The 25,805-nt window shown below is 38.6% G+C and overlaps 1 protein-coding gene across 1 annotated transcript in view; it reads left to right on the top strand.

Annotated features, from left to right (window-relative positions):
- The first annotated feature begins 6,569 nt into the window (after nt 1-6,569).
- tox3 (TOX high mobility group box family member 3) overlaps nt 6,570-25,805 on the top strand; it is a 39,838-nt gene continuing 20,602 nt past the window's right edge. Inside the window, exon 1 of the mRNA XM_014333375.2 lies at nt 6,570-7,416. Coding sequence (XP_014188861.1) covers nt 7,315-7,416 — 102 coding nt within the window. The 5' untranslated portion in view covers nt 6,570-7,314. The remainder of the gene's footprint in view (nt 7,417-25,805) is intronic.

Raw genomic sequence — 25,805 nt, 5'->3', positions numbered from 1 at the left:
CAGAAGGCAATAGAAGGATAAAGGTGACGCATAATGACTTAAGACCTAAAAGCTATTCTCTACAAAAAGACATGTTCTCTGACCTAATAAACAGATTATCACTGCTGTAACATCATTGATTAGGTTTTATTGCCGTCTCCTCTTTTGGCCTCACAGCCTGTTAAGGTTTTTAATAAAATGTGAATGGTAACTGAAGAGCATAATTATTATCATATTTTATATGGGACATGCCATTCAGAACAGTAATGAAACTTGCGATTTGCTGTGAGGTGTGTAGTGTGTTACCCCCTCATGTTTTCAGTGTGTGGCTCGGGGTCACTGTATATCTCTGAGAGGGTGTCAGACTTAAATTTGCCAGTGATGAGTGTGTGAGTGTGTTTTTTTAAGTCTTAGTGGAGTGACTGCTCAGTGACACTTCACAGAAATGGCTGTGTAGTTGTTCAGCCATTTCACTCCTCTAATGACGTGTATCATGTTTGCCCGAGATGAAAACACTCTGAATTTTACCAAAGGTTTTTTTGTGCCCTATCTCTGTCATACTAAAAATAAAAAATAAAAAGTAATTAACCTCAGTTGACTGATTATCAATATTAGGAAGAATTTAAAGATTCAGATTTCTAATGTACAGACCTACCATTTAAAGGGACCAGCTGAAAGCAACTACACCAATGTGCTTGGCTCCAGCAGCCCTGTTCTTCATTCACTGCACATACTTCAAATAAAATTTTAACTCCTTTCATTAGTTAAATTGTATCTGATAATTGCACTGCTCCCACCTGTTTCTCTCCCACTAATAATTTAAGTTTAACCAACAAATTAATTAATGTTTCTCAACAGTTCCAACTATAGCACAACTGACTGTCCATAACATAACGCTTATTTCTTCAACTACTTGCAGTGACATTTAACTGACATTTCAAGTGCTTTCTGCTGTGTTAATCGCATACTGATAGATTCTCCTTTTTTTTTTCACATTTTCAGGATTTCAGTCCTAAGAGTTTGAATCTTCAGGTCCTTTCAGCAGGTCCATTCAATTTCACTCAACACTTTCACTTACTGTAAAATAATACCTCAACTTCAGTAAACGCTTTCACTTACACTGATATTTCAACTTCTTTCAGGGTTTGCTGGTAGTTTGGTTTTCTTTTGCAATTTGCAATTTGAATTGATTTCGCCTTATTTTATCGTTTTGGTAAGTCTCCGCCCAACAATTAAACACAAATTTCAGCATTAGGGTGTATATTTACACTGTGAATTAAGGTGATAGTAACCATAATAGCTCTGAGGATGACAGGTACCCGAGCCAGATGAAAGTGAGATATTGTGACACTTACACAAAAACAGACTTCAGTGGGGCTCCAATGACTAACATCAGACAGCAGTTATTTGTGAAGGTGTCACTCACTGACAGAATTCAGCACTTAATATGAAGGGGGGGTTGCAATAAATAAAGATTATTAGGTTAATTAATTATTTTGCATTTATTACTCTTTTGTATCTCCATATAATTACTCTGCACCGCTTTAATTGAATCTGAGCAGGAGCCAGCAGAAGATAATTTGTTTTCACGTTACCAAATGGTTCCAGTGTTGCCAGGCTGAGAGGAAATCGCATATAGTAGAAAAGCATAATTCATCTGGCTGAGACACTGATACTCAACCATCAGAAAGGAAATTAATTCCACTGCCTGGCTGCACAGCCAAACAACATTAAAAACAGGAATAAATAACAACAGCAACCAGGCTGAATTGGGAGCTTGCTTATCTGATATGTGGTGTGTGGGAGACTGCGTGGGTTTTTCTTATGTGCCTGTATGTGCATGAGTGAATGAGATTTGATTGGTGGGCGTATCAGTGTGTGTTGTATGTGAAGGCATTGCTTCGTTATGCATGCAAGAGCCACTATCAAACGAGAACATGACGAAAAAATGGTGTGCATATGCATCAATGTGTCCATAATTACAAAGTAGATTTCCTGGCGACTATCATGGATTGTTGACCATCTCTAAGCAAGCATTGGAGAGCGTTCAAATGAGGATTATCTCCTCCAATGCAGCACAGCAGAGTTTAGCACTGTATGTCATTGATTAAGCTTGCATATAGTACATGCCAACACGCATCCCACTTGCATAGGGTTTTTCTCTGTTTCATAACAGCTCCTCAAATGCATCCTATCTAGGAAAGACAAATTATATATAATTATATAATGTTATCGAATATGTAAAGAAATGCAGTATAATATAGATGACAGAAAGTGGAAAAAAGCTATTATTGTGTTACAGTGATGTACTGTATAGGACATTGGCGCGTTCACTATTTTCTTAACTAGCGTGTGACATGCAGGAATAATTATTAATAATGTGCCGTAGCAAGCTTCAGAGTTTAACATGTTTCATGTAATATTCTATTTTACATCAACGAACAACTGAACATAACTGAAAAAGCACCGAAAGAAAATGTATAAAACAAAAAGTTGTGTTATTGTAATCTACACTTTTAACGAGACAGTGATTAAGTAGACCGTGTTCATTTAGAGAATCCAAGAAAAAGCAGAGATTTAATGGGAAATAAAGCTAACCTGACACTTGCAGACAAATATGACATAACGACAAAATCTGGCTTATGTATTCACACGGAGGATTAATTCTCTGCTTGATTCTGATGTCTTCTTTTGTCAGTACAGAGATGACTGTGACAGCTGAATAACTTTTTATGTCCTTACTGCACAACTAGAGTTCTAGTGAGCAGTAGGTCCCTAAAGTTTCACTTTAACCCTCTCTTTAGTTGTAAATTCAGATTCCTATAACATTTTTGTTTTACTAATGTATAAAGCATGGTCTTCTTCTCCAAAGAATTTTTCATAGGTGTAAACTATGGATTCCTTACATACACATACTCCCTCCCACTGCTATGGGGTACTGCTCAAAAATGTCTTTGATTTTCTAGCTGGAAATAACAGCTTCCTGCACCATCCTAAAAGTAACACTTGCACCGTCTTGTCTTCTTACTTAGAAACTGAGAAGTGTGTGCTGGTAGCACAGACTGCAAGGACAGAGTAAGTGTTTCGAGTAGAGCAACGCAACAAAGCGGTGAAGTGGACAAGATAGTGTAAAGTGGCCAGGGATACATAAAGTATGTGTCTGGTTGAATCATCACTGCAATAATCAACTTCAATAAAAATGTTGTTTTATTTGATTACAACAAAAACAAAAGAGTAAAGGTGCACGTATGTGTACACACAAATTCAGGAGGATGTTTGGTAGAATAATAGTTATTTTTTTGCTCCTTAGTATTTCTTCTTATCAGTGATTAGTTGTTAATTATATATTAGTCTTTATGTTTGAAGGTGACATTGGAAGAATGGCAGTCCCCTCTTTAATCTCACTGACAGAAGCTGTGTGTGATAATTAGTTTCAGCTACTGGTTAGTTTATCAATCTCAAATCAAACAAATGATTTTGTCTTTTTTATTAATTTGTGAATACAATGGACATAATGAGTTTCAGGCTGTGCATTTATTCATGTGTAGACTCATTCATTATGTCAGTATGGTTAAGTGAAGCTTGACAGAAGCCAGAACCAAGAAAACCCTTCCTCAAATCAAAAACCCTAACCGTGAATCTTTATTTTCATTGAAAAATTTACTTTTTTGTAACAGTGCAGACTTTAAGAAATCACTGGCAAGAAAATTTGGTAACTTACGTTCAGGGTGGATTTCTTGTATCCTGTGTTAGAAATAATAGATGGGCAACTTGAAGAGGTCAGAGCAGCCAACTAGTAACCTTCAAGTTGCTGGTTTGAGTCCCTGTTCAAATACTGGGTTCTCTGTCTGGGAATAGTGTCTTTCTGCATGGGAAAAAATAAACATAATAAACAATCTTACACGATGTTAAAGTGATATTTAGAAAACTACTTTGTTCTAGTCCATATGTAGCAGCTGTAGGATAGTTTCTACAGGCTGAAGAACACTGAAAATTATATTGCAGAGACAGACTCTCCAAAATCTGTAAAAACAACCTTGTGAGATTTTTTGTGCCTACTTTACACTTAAAACACTGACAATAAAAACAAGACAATACAGATAAAATTCATATTCATTGAAACATATAATATAATTTGTTTACTAAATTACTTACCCTTTAGCTCACATGTAAATATAGGCATCTTTCAGAGAAATTTGTTTCATTACTTAAAGAGCGTATTATGCTGCTTATTCAAATATATAAGAATATTAATAATAATTCAACACTTTCTACACATCTAATTGAAAAGCTAGTAAATGCAAACAATACTCGGCCCTCTTATAGTGCCCTGCACCAAATCAGAAATGCAAATAAAGACACAGAAGCTCTTTTTCTCCCACCAAAGTATGTCAGTAAAGATCTACGCTATGTTAAAAGTGTTAGCTTAACCAAGGGAGAGCAAGAGAGAGTGTCACAACACATCTTAGCATTGCAAAAGCTACTTGTAAACCAGACCTATGCTTAAATTGAGACAGAAAAATAAAAATATAACATAAACAACATGTTGAGTCATCAGTTTTTACAAGCGGGCTTATTAAACCTCTGTGCATATGTACCTATGACGACGTTAAAAGGGTGTACAGCAGGAGATTTTGGAGCTGGCCTGTGGACTTCCCACTCAGTAAGAAGTTAGAAATGGTACTCCTGTTTTGTGTATTACTATTGTTATTATTATTATTTCCACTAGGTGAACAAAACAAACTAACAAAAAATACTTTTTGTAAGTTTTGATTTGGTGTGTATTGAGTGAGCAAAAAGCTTTGTGGGTGGGCTAGCCCACACCAGATGGTATATTGGGTGGGAAGTTCAACACAGCCAGGAATTCTTTGCGTTAGCTGACTCGACAAAACTGATGGTGGTTATCAACATTCTCTGTTAAGCAAAGCTTTCTGTTTCAGGCTCTGTATACACTCACATAAAAAGGGGCATTGCATGCACAAACGATCCCTATGAGCATAGCCTACTTCAAGTTATCAGACAAATGTTACCAGAGATGATGAAAATAGCCATAAAAATCTATAAAGAGCATAAATATGTCGAACAATAAAATGTAATGCTGTTGAAAATAACATAAGAGATTATTTCAATTTAATTATTTGAACCCCGAGCCAGCGCTTTGTACTGCTGTTTGTTTCTAACATGATGACTACACATTAGAGCTCTGTGTGGATCCATCCAAACTGGAGCCATTTAAACATTAAAAGGTTGCTGTCACATAACATAATAAAGGAGATGTGGAAATCTCTTTAGTTTGTCAGCAGATTACAGTGAAATTCATTTTACAGATTAAATTGTATTGCTGTGTGTTCTCTGCTCTCTGCTGTGTATTCAGCAATGTAAAAGAGAATGAGCAGAAGATTAGAATCAAGTAAAACAAACAAACGAACAAACGAACAAAATTTTAAAATGTATACATTTTCTGCATTACCAGCTGAAAACATGCACATTCCATGGACAATGCAATGGACAGTTTGCACTGTTGTAACTTTACAGCTGTGCTTCATTTGTAATGCTTGTAAGTTGTCATTTCACAACCTGCACTTTTAAAACATATTTGCCCAGCGGAGACTCTGTACTGCACTTAAAACATGCTGTAAATAAAAGATTAGTGAAAATATGGTGCTTCCAGCCAATTTTAAACCAAAACTTCCAACTAGTTCAACTTATCTTACCATGGGAATTTAACCAGTTGAAAAGACACTTCACTACTGACAGCAAAAAGCAGTTTTCTGATTGTTTGGGATAAATCTGTAGTTGTTTTGCCTTTTTCTTTTTCAAGTTGTTTATACCATAATACTAACCAGTTTTAAGATCTTTACTTGTCTAAAGTAAAGCTATCGAAGTTCATATATGGTGTTGAACAGTTTAGCCCTATTTAAAACCTTGTTAAATGTTTTGAATCCACAGAACCTTCTGCTATTGCTATAATATTTTGTGTAGAAGTTACCAACCAGAAAAAAGTATATTTTGATTATATTTTTTCATCTCTTTTTGCAAGCTTCCAGCTTAGGAAAGGTAAAGTTTTCTTCAATCATTGAACTATGGATTAATGTCGACCTGGTGTATCATTTTTGTCTACTTATGTATATTGTTCGGTGCCCTGTGACCAGTACCAATATGACTTGAAAATCAAAAACACTTGTCAGTTCTGAAAACATATGTGACAAACTGCCACAGACAGAAACGTGTATAAAATATGCATTAACATGAAATACAGTAGCAGTGGGAGGAAAAACTTCATAGTGAAAAACTAAACTGAAGGTTAAAATTCGCAGAATCAAGGAAAAACAAACGGGAGAAAAACTGCAGGAGCTATCGTACCTGTTGGCTTTGGCAGAGTAATGCAGAGTAAAAGCAGAGTAAGATGTAAAATTACATTTGGATGTAACCTGCCATTCATTATAAAAGTCACCGTTTAAAAGGGCATAAAAAGGTATGCTAAGAAAATATACACATCCAGACTCATAATTATGATTAATTATCATATGCCAACATGTCGCATGGACTTAAATGCAGTGTTTTCATGGGAGTGGCTTAGTGTGTTTGGGGAGTGGCTGGCTTGTTCACACATTTTGCCTTGTTCATCACTACGACAGGCAGAGCCGAAGGCTGAACGGAGATACTCAGTGTAGTACATCACATTCACTAATTGCACCATCTGTGGTGTGTTGTTCAGCTTGTTGTACAAAACCTGTGTTTAGCAGATGGGCTCGAGCGGCCAGCTAGTTGCTCCTTCCTCAAACTGCTTCACCAACTAGTTTTACAAGTTGGAAAAATAAACTTCTGCGAAACACGGCGGAGGACGCGGGCACGTTTTTGAGCGCTATCCTGACGCGCGGACTTTACTTCGTGGTATTTATTACCACTTTCCTAGAGTTTTCATTTCCCCCTTTCCTTCCCCCTCTCTGCGTCTGAAGGAGGAAAAAGGAGGTGGACCCACGCTCACTCGCCGGTCTCGTGGCTTCTTTGTATACAGCAGCAGCTGTGTGTAAATGCATGGGCACACAGCGTCTGCTGCTCTTTGAGGGACAGCTTCCTGGGCTCAGTCCAGCGTTCATGTGGATTTCCACAGAAATGAAGCGACTGGTGTAAGGTGTAAAAAGAGGAATATCCAAACTTTACCTGTCCCCCTTTCTCTTACCGTAATATCTCGTTTAACCCAACAAAGCTTGGGTCAGTTTCGCCGCCTTTCTTTCTCCATCTATCTGTGCGCTTGGATTGTAAACGGCAGAAACAAATTGAGCTCCGTGCAGAGCAGGCTACAACTACAGCTGCGCGGCTCCCTCACACACCATGGATGTAAGATTTTATCCGACTGCCGGTGGAAATTCTATTCCGGGAGATCCACCAAACCTGGATTTTGCCCACTGTTTGGGCTACTACAACTTCAATAAGGTGAGAAATCCTTCCCGTTTCGCGCCGTAGTGTTGTTTTGTGTTGTGCGATCACGTTGGGACTGGAACCACTAGTGCACTGTTTTTAGCTTAATTATTGAAACTCTGACCGATATTAAGTTGATTTAATTAGAATTCCCCTTACTCACTTCCTCCTTCCTTGAATCAGAGTTCTCTTTCCGCCTAATCAGTACTTTCCTCTCTTGCCGCAAACTTTGTAGTTGTTCATTAGGAAAGGAAACGGGAGCACAGGACAAGTGTAGCGGCACAGTGTTACTTTTTGTCCAGCTCAAACCTGCCTCGTCGCACTGCTAAACTCTCACCAGACTGATGTGCTCCACAGTCATGGGCGCTGTTGCCTTTAGGGTTCCGTGTTTCTCAACATCCTGCCATTACAGTTCAAATGTGATTTAAACAAAAAAAGATGTAGGCTGTCAGGTACCTGCTCTTCTTCATGACCGGCCACGTCATGCAGTTAAATAAAATGACAACACGATAAAGAAATGGTTGTTGGTCTTTTGGTTAACTGCTGTGTATTTAACCTCATTTTCAAACCGCCTTCAGTTCATGTTGTTCACTGCATTTGCAAGCAGTTCTTAGAATGAGCTCCAAGTATCATATTCCTCATTAACATTTCAGGGGAAAAAAGCATGCACAAGCAGAAAGAGGAATGGACAGCTCACTATCTGTTCCGTATGAATCTATTCATTGTCAGCGTTGCGCCGTGTTGTGCACTTATCTTACCCATGGCATCAGTTAAACTCTTGACTGTCATACTGTGCACTACAGTTTTATCTGCCCACTGCCAGGTTGCATGATGTATTTGCATTGTTTACATGTTGATCTGTTCGCTTCCTCGCATTTGTATACAAACGCCACCGTGTCCGAGCTGTGAATAAGAACAAAGCTGAAGTTTAATAACTCTTGCAACTAGAGCTTATGAGGTTATGTAAAACACAGTTGATGATTTGTAATGTTTTGTCAGTGATGTAACACGCGCACTGTTAGGCCTGTGATCAGTCACTAACTTGACTCTCTTGTATAACAGCAGGAGAGAACATCATTGTGGCAGTCAAAAATAACAGTTTTTTATGAAGTTTAAACAATGATACCCCCCTCCCCCCCAAACACACACAGACACACATGCACACTTAGACACGACACACTACCCCCCTCTCAAATTATTCAGCCCCGTAATGCAGCTCTGTTTGCAATCTGATGCTGCTTAAAACAGTTACCAGGTTTGTCTCAGTGTTTCATCAGCTCTTTGTCATTTGGCCAAGTTGTCATATGTGCCCAATTTCATCATGTCTTCATCAGCCTCAAGAAACTTTAACCACATTGCTTTGAATTGGTGTAAAAGTTGAAGTGCGATTTTATTCCTGCTCATAAAATCCCCGGGTCAAGTGAAATTTTCCATCTGTAACAGTAATTGGCCACAATGCAAAAGGAGGCATAGAGTGAGAGAGAGGGTGGTGAGAAGGTGCTTATCCAGTATCTCTACCAGTTACGTTGGAAAGAGGAAGAGAGAGAGAGAGAGTACAAAGCATGCATTTCATGCTAATTACAATGCCTTTCCACTGTGAACAAATAGGCTCTTTTGCATGCATCTTTCAAATAAGCCTCCAATTTATTTGAATCGGCTTGCTGAAAGGTAGCACAATGCAGAGCGGTTAGTCATCTAAAAGATGTGGCATGCTTACAAGTCACAGAGCTGAAGCATTACTTCTTTAATCTATTTATAAGCTGTCACAGCACCTTTTGCGAGCAGCCAAACTTTCACTAGATTTACAGTTTTGATTTGAAAACAGGCAATACCCACTCAAAATGCTGGCGCAGGAAATGTTCAATTTTAATGACAAGAGAGACAGAAGGGCCCAGAGGCACTTTCAAACATCAGAGATTCTTTTAAATTTACAGAAAAATCCAAACGAGTGGCACAAACTTAATTAGGTGCTGCAGTCATGACTAATGAAGCTGCCATTTCTTTCCCTTTTTTTGGCACAGAGATGAAGGTGCTGAGGAGAAACATGCCACAACTTCACAAAGCTGAATAATTCTCATATAAAATCTATTTTGTGAGAAAAATTCCCTTGTTGCAGTTTGGAGAAATTAAACACGGTTTCTCTATTGAAACTGAAATTGTAAAGGCTTATTTCTGTGGGTTATAAACATTGACTACAGCGTGTGCAGGGTGAGTGACGAGGCTGTCACAGTGGGGTCTATTTCTCTTAAACTACCTTGACTCGAGGGTGAACACGGAACAGGTATGCTCAAGGGCAAAAACACCAAGGCTCCTACTTTTACTGATTGGTTGTTACTTCAGATAGCGTTGTTTTCAATTTATCTGATAATGACTATTGGTTTTCCTGGCTCTTTGGATTCTTCTAACAACACCAGGTTGTAGTCGGTAAAATTTATAAAAGTTCCCTTTTGAAGTTTGATAAACTTTTTAAATCTGTGTATGAGCACGTACATATATATGCACTTATTTATTATTCAAAGAGATTTCAGTGATGCAACATGGTTAAGGCTGCTTGTTTTCTCTAGGCAAGCTCCTCAGTCAGGCACAACATAAACCAAAGACAAAGAGCTGTTTGGATTTAACTAGTTTTGGTATTTGTAAAAGTCAAATGTGATTGAGTTTAATGGTTTCTTGAAAGAGACCCTCTGTTATAGCCATATTTATTGCCATCTGGTCTTTTTTTCCTAAAGGTTTAATAATGTTTCAGATACAGTATCCATTTAGTGTGGGCTTTCATTACCTCCAGGCGCCAAGAAATCACCAACAGATGTTAATACAAACTCCTCACCTGCACTGGTGCTAACACTGAAGGTTTATTTGGAAAACTAATACCAGCACCACTGAGACATTATAATTCATTGCAGTTGAGAATTGACCATACATTGGAGTATTTTAATGGCAGTATAGCAGAGGGATGTAGATAAACACATTGCTATGAGATTCTGTAGCCTTTGTACATGACAAAAGCTACAGAAGGGGGGGGAGTCTTGCAGGATCTCTGCTGTGTTGCTGTGTAGTGCTGTTAAGAGACATACAACAGTTTGTGCTTAATGAAGCATTTTAAAAGGAAAGGGCAAACTATAATTAAACATCTTAGAAATTTGTGACTAGGCTTTTTTTTAAATAATGTTGTCAGCATTTTAACAATTTATATATTCAAAAATCATATTTGCTGACTGTGTCTGGGAAAAAAAATCCAAACTGTAGACATGTTTCATCAACCAATTAACTTGCAAAGGTAACAAACTGATTACTGATTAAGGCAGGGTTAATAGTTTGGCGGTTGCACTGTACACTGATTTTTAGATGCACATGCTGTGTTTGCTGTTGCATGAAACCACAGACTATTAACAACAGGTAGTGCCAAATCAACTTGGACTCAGTTGTTAAGGATTACAGCCTTATGTGCAGCATAATAAGTCTTTTCTGAGAAATGATCTTGATGACAAATCCTCTTTAGCTACACATGCTTTATTTTGTTGTTTTTCGACCACATATTGATAAAGGACTCTGGATAATTTGTTTATTGTCGGCTTTGTATTTTATCATCCATAAGCTATAATATGACAGACTAGCTCTGCTGTTATTCCCTGATTAGAAAGTTCTTCAAGACCCAAAATGATGCACTTCTTAAAGGATTTTACTGAGCGGGGGAAATGGGCCGTAGGCCATGAACTACTTAGTTTATATGAGCTCTACTGACACATGCATATGTAAGGAAACCAGGAACAACACAGATTTTAAGGTCTGGAGGAAGTGAATTAATGTAGCTTCACATTAGCTAACCCCTGGGCAATAACCTCTTTTGTCCAAAGCATAGTACGTCAGGTTTCTTTTGTCTCTGCTGTCACTTAAGCTCCAGCGGGAGGGAAGGGGTTAACTCTCTTAACCAGGGGGCCTTGTGCATCTCTCCAGTGTACACAGCTGGTGCCATTTCATCACACACATTCTAAACATATCCAAACACAACTTTAAATGTGTGTGTGCGGTAATGCCGTGTGTGCGTGTCTTGGGGAGGGGCAGGGAGGCTGTCTGCTTTGTCAAACTCAACACTTGATGGATATGACTCCAAGGTGCATGTTAAATGTTTAAATGTCCAAGAAGTGAATAGCTGATGTGTTTTCCTGGGTCCTTTAATTGTAGCTTGTCAGGAGATGTAGTTCAGCAGATTTATTAAACACCTAATTTTCCCAGTGAGACAAGAGAGTGTTATTTTTAGTTTGTTCTACACGAAGACGCACTGTGCACTTGGAGCTCCTGTCTGTAAGAATGACTGCTATATGTGGCAGACGGCACTACACGTATTTTGTAAATGCCCAGCTCCATTTTCTGCATGCCATTTCTTCTGAGCAACATTAATGGTTGTTGCTTTGATCCCACAAGCATTCTGCAACTGTATGACAATCTGATCCAACAGAGTGGAAAACATAACATCAGGTTGTCCACTTTGTTTATGAGGTGGATGTGACAAATCCTCCAGCTCTGAAATCTTCAACAGACATAGACCATTACCCAGATCAGCACTCGTAAAGACCTTCTGTAATCTTGCCATCACTGCTCATAAATCCACTTCATTACATCTCCTTGTGCATTACTCAGCGTGGTTCATTTAGGCAGACCTCACACCATGAAGTTATTTCCCAACTGGTGGATTTGCAAACCATAAGGCACCATTCTATAGACAAGAACCATCTTGCTGTGCTGATTTGGTCTTGATGTAATCTCATGTCCAATGAAAAATTGGGGAAACCACATTAAAAGCAAAAAAGAAATCATGCTTGCATATGGAGTGTCTTAGTGCTGTAGGCTTTCCTTGTGCGTATAGTTTCATCTCAAGGATCCACTCCACTGTTGTCTGTCCTCGCCCTGCTTAATAAAATGACAAAAAATTCTCCCTTTTGACTATGTGTAGCTATGTGGCTGTTTCAAAAACATCTCTTCCAGTGGTATAAAGAGAACAGATGCACAGTGTTGTCATGTAAACAACATCACTACACCGTTCAAATCATGAATCATAACAAAAGATTATGGTAAGTTATTACAGAAGAGTTGTTGTTTTTCTTTTCAGTGTTTTAAGGACTTTCTGGATAAATCAACACTTGTTCTCATTTGGATAGCTTTAAAAAATGTAAATTAACATCATTTAGATCTTTAAGTTCTTAGTTACATGTGGAGCTGTGTTATGACTTTTCTCAAATATCCAATTAGTTAATGCATCATTAAAGTCCAAATGAAAAAATGACAGTAATAATTTCACTGCTGACTTCATAAAAACATATGTTGAAGTTGTATGGCAAAGCATTAGCATGAGCTGAGCTCACTTAAAAAGCATCCATAACTCAAGAGATACACCAAAAGATGGAACTCATCTAGACCACAGAGTTCCCTATAAAAGTGGAGAAGATGACATTGTCCAGGTCAGCGAGGGGGTTGAGATTTAGCTTTAGGGTTTGATGTCTTAAGATAAGACTGAGAGTTTACTCAAATACCAAACAGAGTTGGCGTACAAGAGGTTTGTTAAGCTGTGACATGAGGAGGTACGCAATATGTACGGTTTTTTTTAGTTTCAAAACAATAAGTTAAATGATTGACAGTGTAGAAAAATTAATGGTTGTGAGGTTATGTCAAAGGTGTCTGTGTCATTGCAGAGGTTGCCTGAAGCGCAAAGTAGCACTCACCCAAATCCTCATGGGATTGTAGTCTGTAATCCCGAGGTACAGCACTACAAGATCATATTTTTTATTGAATGGTGTCTATGATTCTTGTTGATCATATGACAGGAAATTAATGAAATGGTAAACGGTTTTTGAAAAGAAGGATTAACTAAGAGGTTCTGTGTTAGCATATGTTACCAATAGCATGGTTCCTTGCATACATGTTGTTGTGTACAATTCTTAAACGGCACCAACCTCCTCTAGTGTAATGCACCTTTAAGTTATGTAAGGCCAAAGATATCATTAACCTTCAGAAGTTCTATTGAATGAGTCAATGCTGTGCCCATTTTTGTTCAAGACAGAGCCCCTTAAGAGAGATTTTTCCACTATGATCAACTGTTTTAATCTGGTTTTGGCTCACTACATTTTTGACAGCTTCAACCTTGCTGACTTATTAAAAAGAGGAAGAAGAACCCCCTGTGCTCCAGAAAACAGTTTTTAACCATGAATTAAGCAGTTTCAAAAGGACCAGTCAATCACTTCTGGTTGGCTGATTCAATAAGTGTTGTGTCCCTTTAGTGGTTAGCCTCGCTGTTAAGACGCATTCATTTTTAAAGCTTTCCAGAGAGGCAGCCATTCCATGTTTCATAGATCTAATGTCCAATTCTCTTAATGGGCTCACAGACTGTATCAAAACATTCTGCAGTTTTCCTTTTAACTTGACTTGCTTGACTTAAGCCTTTGGCTCTTTGTCAAGTGCACAGGCCACTGATGGATGTCTCATACAGTTATGGGTAATATTTTCTTAGCAGTGCAGGTTGAATTTATCGCTTCTGTTTTCACATTTAGACTTTATTCTTTCAGCTTTTCCTAATTTCTGCATCTAAATGACCTTTGAGTTAGATAAATACTGAAAACTATTCAAAATTGAGATATTTTACTGAAGGGGATAAACGCTGGTTGGGGGTTGAATTTGTTATATGCTTCAGTTTGCTTTAACCGTTAAAACGAAACCAGCCTCGTCATAGATATTATTATTCACGATCCCAACCTTTGTTCATATATCAGGTTGAGTGTGAATTTCTCTCTCATTACAGGGCTATGAGCTGCAGGTGTGTAGTATTACTTGTTACACAGTGTGATTAATCCTCCCTTTTTTCTGCTGCCCCCCTCCTACATCACACATTCCCATAATGCAGCTTGTTACCAGGTTGCACTAAAAGGACTGACAATAGTAGCAGGTGTGCAAATATCCCTTAGACCCGTTGGACAAAGAGCTTAAATAATGTAGGTAAATAAAACTTTTGTTTGAATGGCGAAATGGATGGCATGTTTTCAAGCAGAACTGCATCAGAGTTCAAGGAAGACTAACTTGAAAGAAAACCTGTTTATCATGCAGGAAACGATGAAAGCACTCCTTTAAAAATTAAAAATTAGATGTATTTGACACTTTCTGGTAAAATGTATAACCTTGATTACCGTTTTGTCCCCTGTTTACACGATGTCTCAAACAAAGTGTGAGTCAGTTAGATGATATTTTCTTTTCATGTAATAACTACCATAGCAGGAATACTGCTGCCTACAGACCTGCGTTACCCCTTGAACAAGAGTTTTAATAGTCCCCAGAGTTAAAAATCTGCTATCTCAACCTGCAGCAGCTTGATTCAATCTTCTATAAACATACTTAAGACTGATAGGAATCCTCTGATATGACTACTGTGGGGGTTTTTTTGTCATCGTTATTCAGTTGCAGTGAATCAAGCTCTCGTTACACAGCGCTGATTGCTCGAGGATTGTCTTTCTCTTTTTAGTCCCTAAGGGGAGTGAAACGGCTCTTCTTAAATGTTTGCCCTTTAATATCTCTTTCATACCTTGGTTTGTCAGAAATGTCTTTGTATCCATTTCTTTAACAAGGCCACAGGAATTCAACAACAATAACTTGTATTTCAGCTGTCTGTTTTGCCATCACTCTCTTTATTTCTGCGCAGACCCGACCTGAAGAATGAGACACGGCACACTGAACTTTTTCAATATTGACCTAAGATGATAATCTTTTCCTTGCCCTCAACCAACAGCTTTTTTTATGAATCCCATAAATCCAGAAAGATTTTAATCTCTATTTGTCAGGAGTAAATCCTGTGGGGAACTCAAATTAAAAATATTCAGCATTTAAAAATAAAAAACAAAATAGGAAAAAAAACCTCTTGTCTTCCATCTGACATTATTCTTTTGGTTATAATTGCCCATCAGCTGTCCTCATTTGAATAAACAGCTCTCAACATGTTACTGAAATAACACTGCTTTGAGAATTCTTCCAAGAGATTTTCTATTTGATGAAAATCATGCAGTATTCATGAATCTATCTAGTTTTTATTCAGTTCCACAATAAAAAGGAACAATGGACACAGCCTCAGTAAAAGCTCCAACCACATAATAAAGGTCCATTCTCCAGAAACCTCAATTGCGGGATTATGAATGGAGGCCATGAAATTCTTGAGTCAACTTCTGATATTTCTGAGGTGAAATTGAGGCTCATTCACAGTATGTCCTTGTTTACTGTCATGTGCATGTATGTTTCTGCTGGCTTGTGAGCTCTTGCATGTGGTCGTAGTGTGGGATGGCAGAAGTAGAAACAAGATCAAGGTCTGTGAGGCCTTTACATTGGCCAGGGCTTTCCTTCTGCGGACAGCCACTGACAATTCATTTAAATGACATTCCTTCCAACGAAACTGATCGAGTTTCCAATCTGTGGTGGTTCTGACTCAATAGTGTAACTTTTCAAATACCTGCACAACCTTGGAAAACATTTTTTTAAGGAGTTCCAATATTATTTTTCTCCCCCGCTGATAAACAAGAAGAGAAACTGAATGATTACAATGTTTCCAAAGCATTACAGGCATCTGATTAAAGTGTTAGGTTGGAGTTAGCCAAGGTTAACCGTCCATAATGAAACACTTTGAAAATAATGATACGCTGCATGGTTTTATGAAGGCTTGTGGCTGCTCAGCTCAGCAGTGGTGACCTTCAGCAGTTCCACGAGCTAATCGTGGCAATCCCGCAGCACCCCTGTAGTTTTGAGACTCCATTAGCTTCTGATATGCATCCAGGAGAGCAGAGCTTGCACAAGGTCTTCCTCTTAAACCATCCTTGTGTCACTGAGGTGCCTGGCCAACTTCCCTTTCAAGTGACACCGAGAGATTTGTCGTCAGCTCCCACTTTGATTTGAATGCGGCTGTTAATATTTTATGGGTTTATTGTTTTGCCTTGTGCATTAATGCATAAGACTATGGTGTCAAATTCTCCTATATCCCCAAGTCTGAGAGGTTTATCAGTAATTGGCACTTCTACTAAATGTTCTCGAGCTGTTGTTAATTGCTTGTTTAACAGCCAGTAAATTCTGTTTGAATAGTGTTGCTGTTGAAATAGCATTGCATTGGGTTCTGCAAATAAGTATTTTTGCTGATTTGTACCATTTTCTGCTGTGTGGGTGGGGTGGGTAGAGTGGGATGCATGTAAATTGCTGCATTATTCTGCTAGCATGCTTGACAATCAGGCAAATTTCTAACAGCTTTAGTTGATTTAACATTCAATTTCAATCAAACATGTACGAACATGCACCCAGCTTGTAGCATGATACTCGGTTTAGTCAGTCCTAACATAGCTGTTGACAGGTAAAGGGACAACGATGTGTTCATCTTTTAGTGTTGGAATCCACAATAATGCATTCCCAACAGGAACTAATTAACAAATAAGAATAATTGCCCAGTTCTTTCATTCATCACCACAGTCTCTCATAACATGCAAGCTTCAAGCAGGAACAACAAAGTAGTACATAAATCAAAGTAGTTTCCTTTGCCAAGCCAGAACCCCCTGGGAGGTACCTTGGTGCTTAATTAAAATCCAGAAGGATCATGTTTTAAGTGTAGGTGAGCGAGCACTGAATAACAATGACAAACCATGCCCCAGAGCATTAGTGGTGTGTTTTTGAAAAAGAATAACAACATCTTTTTCTTTTTTTCACCTTGTAGAAAATAAATGAGATTTAATGTGAAAGAAGAAAGCTGTTTTCAGTACATTTTGGCACACGGTTATTTGTAAATGTAGCCTTGTCTCCAGAACCGGACAAAATCAGGATTGACATATTAATGTTATAATTAAGCATACAGAATTAAAATGAAACGGCTCATTGTTACACATTTGATGTTCTTTCTTTCTGCGCACTGTTTCCTATTCCTGATTTTGGTTTGCGAGTCCTCACATGTATAAACCAACTGCAGAATATAAAGGTGCACTTGGGAAATTGTCACTACAATATCTGTATTGGAACATAGAGATTTATGTCAAATGGATGGTCACAGTGGCAGACCTTCAGGCTATTGTTGTCCCTGATCTTTGAGGTTACAGATCTGATGTTTCTGCACTCTCTGCCCTTCAACCAGTGATACAGTGGGAAATGATTAAATCCACACAATGTGGAGTCACATTTTAAACAGATGACGATCAGAATATAAACTGTCCTACATACATGCTGTTTCTGCAAGCGTTATAACTCTGATGTTCACTGGCTCCCAGGAAAGGCTAAAAAAGGAAAAGTACATTTCAAAAGGGAATGTGTAGTTATCAGGAGAAGAAAAACTCTCCCAAGTCAAATCCGCTCAATTACAGAGCTCTGGAGAGCTATCCCCAAGCAGCCCTTCCATTGGCTAATCAGTCACAGCAAATTGTAGTGGTGAATATTTCAGACTCGACATATTTGAATAAAGCCATCATGATTATTTCACTGTTGTACAGTACTCTCGAATAATTTTCACAGCCTTCAGCTGGGGCCAGCACAAACTGCATAACTCCTGATTTTTTCTTTTCTTTTTTTTAAAAAGCAAGGGAAAAGTCAAGGGAGAAAAGCAGACACAAGGGCTGTCAGTCAATGTGGCAAGCTAATTGGGTCGATCTCTTTAGCGAAAGATGAATGAAGAGATTAACTCTCCCTATGTGTCCAGTGAATCTCCCCCTCTGGCTCCAGGTAAATTAGCCGATGACAAGTTGACAGTGGGATTTCTGTTCCGCACTCCTGCTTAAACCTGTAGTCGGTAGTTTACAGCATGGCGCCCCCTGTTGAAATCACTGATTTTTCTCATCACAGGCTTTGTTTATATATTGATTAATTGGATCGGTGGAATTTATCTTTCTAGGTTTGTTACACGACTACTCCAGAGTGGGTTTTCATATACATGTCGGCCATTTACATTTAGCTGCTCTTCACCTCTGCAAGATATCACATATAGAGATGATCTCTATGGACTGTAGTGTTTATATTTACACTGGCAGAGGATTGGTGATGGGTCAAACAAACCTAATGAAGATAAATGAAGAGTGATGGGAGAACATGTGCGCGGAAAGGTGCGAGTTCAGAGTAGATTGTCGTGCTGTCATTTATTTTAGTGGAAGAACTCAGCATGGTCCTAAAATAGAGGGCAAGGCTCAAATACAGAAAATGTCAGTGACCCCCCCCCTCCCCGCGTGCGCGCACTGAAATTAGATAAAAATAGCTCAAAGGGAGTTGTTGTCAAAGCAGAAAATACAGGGAGGATTTTTACAGGTATAATGTATATGATTATTTTCTCTTGTGTGATACCATCGTTAGGGAAATTAAGTCCAGATATGGTTGCTTTTGATTGGCCACAGACTGACAAGTCTTATTAAACAAATGCTTTTGCATTAGTTCTTGTTTAAAAAAAAATGTGTAAACACTTTCCTAACTTATCTTCTCCATTTAAAAATAAAAAATAAAAAAATGCCACTTCCACACAAAGCAGACCTCTAGGTTTTTCATACGCCTTTGATCTCCAACCTGTCTTTTTACACCGAGGAGAGGAATAACTTTTGCATTATGACTAAAAGATGTGTAATGTGTCTTTGTTCCGAATCTTTTTAAATGTCAGTGCAATGATACGGAATCAAAGTTGAGGCTTAGTGTTTGTAATTATTCAAAGCTGGTATCTTAATCTCACGCTGCTTTTGAAGTAGGAAATGTTAAAGTGACATTTTGAGTTTAAATACTGTTAAAAACACTAGTGAAGCACTTAGCCTGATGGTGGCTGTCACAAGAAAAACAATGTCTGCGACTCAACAGCTGTCAGGTTTGCTAATGATGTCCTGGTGTGCTGTCAATCTAGCAGATGAACGGACAATAGTATGCCAAGGAGAAAATGCTTGAAACAGCTAATTGCTTCTAAGAGCTCACTCAACCATTCTGTAACTACTATGTGTTCACAGATGTCTTTTCCAGCTGCTATTTCATTATGGAACTCAAAGACATTACAGAAGCAATGTACTGGCTTTCTTTATGAGCCTGTGTTGTTGCACATCAAGTCTTAATGATTATAGATACATTATTGCAACCACAGGTGGAAGAAAATAACAGAGCACGGCATCTATATTAGTGCATTTTCATTATTTTACCTAATTTGCTCCCATCATTCCGTTAATCTCTGCCAACTTGTTGATTGTCAGTTTGGAGACGCATTTCTGGAGAGGAGCCCGAGAGTATTTGCAGCCGGACCTCTGTCAGTAGCGCCAAGCAACACAGCCACAAATTGGAATGTGGTACAGTTCTGGGAAAGCAGCCAAGATTTAAATTAGACAATAACCTCTGCTCTCTCTATATTGCCTCTCTTTTCCAGCTGCAGGCCTAGCCATTTGTTTAATACAGTCAGCCCTGTAGTATATAATAGACTGATATACGAGTCACTGCTCAGCAGTTTGTGCTTTTCAGATTTATAGAGATTGAACAACTGGCTGGTTTGTGCATACGGGTCTTCTGCTAAGAATAACAGAAAAGACACAGGTTGCATACATGAAGATTTTAATGGGCTTGAGAATTATGATGAAAAATGGGACTAACCCTCCAGTTTACTATTTGCTGTTAATGCCTTTTTGTAAACATTTCTCAAAAGAAAGAAATATATTTGATAGCTTTAAATACTGTTAAACTGGGCTAATTACTTGATAACATTGCTCAAAAACACGCTATAGAATACATTAGGCTTTTAATGGACTGAATAGTTTGATGTTAATGCTCTCACCACTTTAGGCTTTTACATCATTTTATATCCAACATTAGCAGATAAGAAATAGAGGATTGTTTTGAGTCCAGCACTAAAAGCTCTTGACTGTGCACATTCCCAGAGCCATTCATAATGATTGTATTAGTCAGTAACAGCACACAGGGAATTTAAAAAAAAAAAAAAAAAAGAAAGGGAAAAAAGTGTCTGTGCTCCACTCCCTGCAGCTTTCAGTGGATCTTTATGTGAAGTCCTAGTGACAAAGCCATTTGACAAATCAGGAAAAAAGTACAACCATTAGTGCCATCAGAAGCAAACCTGTTTCCACTGGCACAAAACTGTTCTTCTACTTTTTGACATTTGACCATTTAAAAAAAAAAAAAAAAAAAATACTATTAGCTTCTTTAACCTGATAGCACTCTTGTGCTCTGAAGTAGAAGAATGGCAAGCAGAACAGGACAAGCTTAGGTTAAAATCCACACCCCGATACCATCTTGAGTTGGAGTTGCATCAAAGCTTCAAAGCTGCTGAAAGTAAACAGCCTTGAGACATGGCTTAGGACTAAAAGCAAGACAACACCAACAAGACAAGCCTCTCTCATGTTACTTCCTCAAGAGCGGTGTGTCCATGCAACAGCAGCAATTGTGAGAAAGCTACACCATGTTTCTGAGGCCCTCTCCATTGCCTAAGCTCCTTTGTGGCTGTGGGCCAATGGCTTTGCACCCCGCCAAATCAAAGATGGAACCCCATTTAGCTCGCGCTTTCTTTTAGGATTTGCTCTCGAGAGTACATAGCAGACTCAACAGCCAGGGAAAAAATGGGATGTTGGATGTTGACCTGCATACTATTGAGGCTGCTGAGCTCAGGCTATTGGTCCATTATGACAAATCCTGAGACCATCTTTGTTTTGGCAACATTTGCAAGTCTTAGGCCTCAGAGAAAACAGTAGCCATGGAGAACCTCTGTGTGCTTTTAGGTCTACTGTGTAACTAGTGCAGTGATATTAGCAGCGACTATGCTATAAAATTAGTCCAGCTAATTTACTGTAAATTACACTTAAAAGTGCACATTTACACAAGAAAGCAGAAGTATTAGAAGTTTATATTTTAAAGCGACTGGCTACGTTTATAATATAAAATAAGAGTAACAAGGACTAATTTTAGTCATGTAGGCATTGCTGCTCTAACATTGGCCATTTTAGTCAGTCTACCCTTTAGTCCAGACTAGATTAGTTCAACAGGATGCAGGACGGAGTACTGTTAAATTTTGTATCCTACATACATCCATAGATTCATGATTCCCAATGGTAACAACAGTTTTGCACCAGATTTTCCTTTGTTTTATGACCCATTTCTGATCCCATTTCTATTAGCCGTGACAACTATGTGTATAGTACTCATTAGCAAATGTTAGCATCCTAACACACTAAACTGAGATGACATTTTCTATAATTATTTTACATTACCTGCTAAAGATGTGTTGATGCCCCTGATGCCTGACATCTCAAAGCAACTGTGCATAAATACAACCTGACAGATCTACTATCTAATAAAGCACTGTACTCTTAGCATAGCGGTTACCAAATCCTATTAATTTAGTGAGCCCATAATTCAAGGTAGAGTGGATTGTCCACTAATTGCAGGGTTGAAGATTTGATCCTTGGTCTCCTTACATGCCCAAGTGCAGGACACTGAGCACCCAGTTCCTTCTAATAGTAGGTATGCATGGCAGCTGCACTGCCTTTGATTTGTTGTTCGTGTTTTTAAGAGAGAGGGAGAGAGAGAATAGGTAAACGACAAACACATTGTAAAGTCTTTTTGTGGAATCTGTATTTAGTAGCAGTTATTTTATTTGGAAAAAATTCAATTTCAATATGAAATCGGTAATTCACATTGTCACTTGATCTGTTAGCCATTATAAAAATGTGGTTGAGGTCAAATGTGTTCTTAAAAAAAATAAAAATAAACAGATGCAGTATATGCCAGATGTTTACTTTTAGTCATTGACAACTTTTCTGCCTGACTTTACAAATGCTGTTTCACTCTGGTCTTTTTGTGTCTCCGTGTTATCGCTCTCATACACCGTGTCTGCGCTGAATATAAATTTTGCCCAAAGGAACATGCTGAATACACAAACTATAGTTCGCCTTTTACTGTCTTTTAACACAGCCATAATGACTGGGAAGCCTGAAAAAATATAATATATATTTGCTGAGCTGTGAAATCACTTGTAACTTTTTCCTTTATTTTGATAGTTAAGCTTGTCATTTTGGTTGGACATGCAAACTTGTTTTTATGCGCTGTGACGGAATTATAGTGTTCCTTTGCCGTTTGGAGTAATTTAAAGAACAGAGGCTCTGCTTTTGGGTTTTCTTATAACAACCCCATCTGTGATGCCCTAAAGTTTCTTATTTTAGAGACTTTAATGATTACACGGTCCAAAAGTTAAAGATCCCTGTTTAACCTTCTCTGATCGAATGTTAAATAAACGTGTCTCCCCGTCGGAGCACAATCCCTACCATTCTGTGGCCAGGAAACAGTCTTTTTGTGAGAGGTTTGATATCTGTGCAGGGGTTGAAAACTGTTCCTCCAGGTCAGTGTTTACTAAACTAAAGCAAGCTGTGATACCTCTAGCTGAGACTATAGTGGTCTGTGTGGTGTGAAGGGAGGGTAATCACCACACAGCCTGAACAACACTGTCATCAGCTTAGTTCAGATCCCACTTTTTCTCACACCAGCTTCTCTGCACTGTTGTAGGGGTACTACCACTGAGAGGCAAAGGAAGACTGAGATGCTTTCAATGAACTTCCCCTCAATGCTACCTTATGTAGTTAAGGACTAGCAGTCTTAATAGTGGAAGACAGTGCTGGGCTGGGGGGAGTAATGATTTTAGCTTTAAACTGAATTACCAATCGATTCGGCCCGCAGATCAGAACACAGCTTGCTAGCTGACTGTGTGGACATGCTGTGTTGTGGAGTTGCTTTACAAATTGACTGCTGCACACATAGGAGGAAATATATCTATATATGTCAGCTTGCCTCTGCATGCACAGTGGCCTGCTGTGCATGAATAGGCCTTGTGATCACCAGAGACGCAGCTGCAGAGTGTTTATGCTGAATTGGGTTGTAAATGAGCATGTATTTGGTGAGCAGTACCTCTGGAAGATAACTTTCCCAGAGGCTACAACACAGTCCGACCAGTATTGCAGGGAAGGAAACAGTGCTGCTCTTTTAAATCTCCAGCCTCCTGCACTCAGTGTGAGAGTTAGCTAAACCTGGTTATGGGCAGGGCCTTAAAGGAAATTGCATAAAATAACACATCGAAAATTACAGTGGGCTACTTGGGATCGAAGATTGCATTTTAACTGTGGTGTTTTCACTGTCTTTTATGGAGACCACTGGAGAACATATTAGCGCAAGTGTCATGTTCCAGAGAACACATGCTAGGCTGTGATTACTGAGCTCAAGCTGAACTGTAAAATCGTTTGTCAGCAGTTGATTTGCTTCTGGAAAAGCCCAGGCTCTTGATTGAATTAGTTTGGCGGTTTTCAGTATGGAGCAAGAATGTGTCCAATTTGGTTACCTGCTGACAGACAGCTATGATATTATAACTTTATGATTGTACAGTAAAACCAAGTAGCAGTCTTTTGAAGCTGATTTGAAAATAAAAGAAAACACTATTTTATGTTTCTCCCTTTTCTGGTGAAAACTGTCACCTTGGATTTTCCCAGTCATGCTTTATCATTTAATTGCCATTGATAAAGCAATATTTGATGTTTGCACTAAAACATATGCACATTTCATTTGTATGCATGAAGAGAAGGCAGCTGTGCTATCAAAGGCTCTTCAGGCTTGTATTCTGTGGATTCTTCGTTGTCCAGTTCATGTTTACTGATAGGATCTGTGTGGTTACTCCATCATATTGGGAGTGAGAGGGGGTCATGTTGGTGCAATATTGTGTTCACCCTGAGGTTGAAATAATTTTGTTTGCTGTAATAGCTGTAAAACACCTTATTTCCCACTGGACATTCTTTCATACAAATGTTCTTGAAGTGGGATTTAAAAGATAGCTGGAAAAAAATCAAGAAAAATTACACTGGCTTTAGTCAGGAAAAAAAAACATGTTTAAATTGTGATTGGTACTACTGTCTCTGATAATGAATAACTGAAACATTCACTGCGATTTTAAAAAAAAAAAGAAAAAAAATCTCTGAAATCTAGTCAGAAGACGAATAAGAAAAGCAATACTTTGCATTTGTAGAAAAATCTAGAAATTCACACGTATCCTATTTGCTGCAAGGTTGCTTGGCTTTTCTAAATGCCTGTGATTATTCAGACATTGGAGTCTTTTCACTTCAGGATCAGGGTCCATGTAAGCTCTTAATTCTCTCCTGTTAAACAGTTATTGAAGAAATGTGCTGGTGGTGCAGAAGGCGGAATAAAAACACTGGGAACCCAGCATTTTATGCTGCCGTGTAGCCATGTCTGACTCTTAGCACAGTTCATATTACAGAGCACCTTTATCTGTGAATTCACTCTGTTAGTAAAAGCCTTCTACCCCAAAGCTATTTTAAAGCACCATTTTCTATGGCTTCCTCATGATTCCCCACCGCTGAAAGAAGCAAAGCCCAAGTACATAACTGACTTTTTTTGGAACTGGGAAGACTGAGGAGCCTGGTTTCTTGCAAATAGCAAACCTGTCTGGGCTGTGACTGCAGTGCTAGACATTTACAGCCATTTTGTTGTATTTTAGGAGCCTTTATCTTCCAAAAATCAAGTGATCCCATCCTTCAGATTTCCCAAACTTTTCATTTAGGTCTGCATATGGACAGGCACACAGTTGTTTGACTCTTCACATGGCAGCCACAGCTCTCCTCTAGCTCATCACATCATTTTAATTACAGGGCCTTCATTGTCTACGCTGACCCATTTTAGCACGGTCCCTTACCGTCAACTGCGCGGTCCCTCCAATCACACTTAATTTAATCTGGCATTTGACTCAATCGGCAATGCCGCAAACATGGGCCCAAAATGGCCCCTACCCCAGAAATGAATTGGGAATAAAAATAACAATCTCCACTCCCTGCTCTGCTTGTCCGCCGAGGCCTCCGGCCCGACATGGTACAGCTTTTAATGGTGAAGATTGATACTGGTAACTGGGGACATTTCTTGGGATGTTAGGCACAGTTCTCTGAGGAGATTCTGAACTGCTCTTAAAGGGGCCTGGAAACAAAGTAAAAAAATGAGTCAGAGAGACAGAGCCCAGGGAGTTTAACACTGCTAATTGGCACGTGGACTTGACTTGATCATGTTTTCTGTAATGAAGCTGAAGTGATTTGGATCAATATCTTTGTTTTACAGTTTACAATTCAGGGATGCCTTTGTGTGATATTTGTTTTATTGGACAAACACACAAACAGACACAAACACTCACACTTTTTTCACTTTTTTTGTGTTTTCTGCATTACAAAATGGTGTAACATTTCAAGTAATTGAGTTGAAAATGGCTATTAATAAGAGCAGGAAGTTTCCATTATTTTTCTTTATTTCAAGGCAACAAAGTAAAAATCAAAAGTTCCTTCTTTTTCACTGTAAATTTTTCCCTCTAAATTCTCAGGCAACTATTTGCATTTGAGAGCAACTGGTGCCCC

This window comes from Haplochromis burtoni, unplaced genomic scaffold (assembly GCF_018398535.1).
Source record: "Haplochromis burtoni strain Fernald_Lab_line unplaced genomic scaffold, NCSU_Asbu1 Contig_2, whole genome shotgun sequence".
NCBI lineage: Eukaryota > Metazoa > Chordata > Actinopteri > Cichliformes > Cichlidae > Haplochromis > Haplochromis burtoni.
The sequence above is the reverse complement of the archived record's forward strand: the minus strand, read 5'-3'. Positions and strand labels throughout refer to the sequence as shown.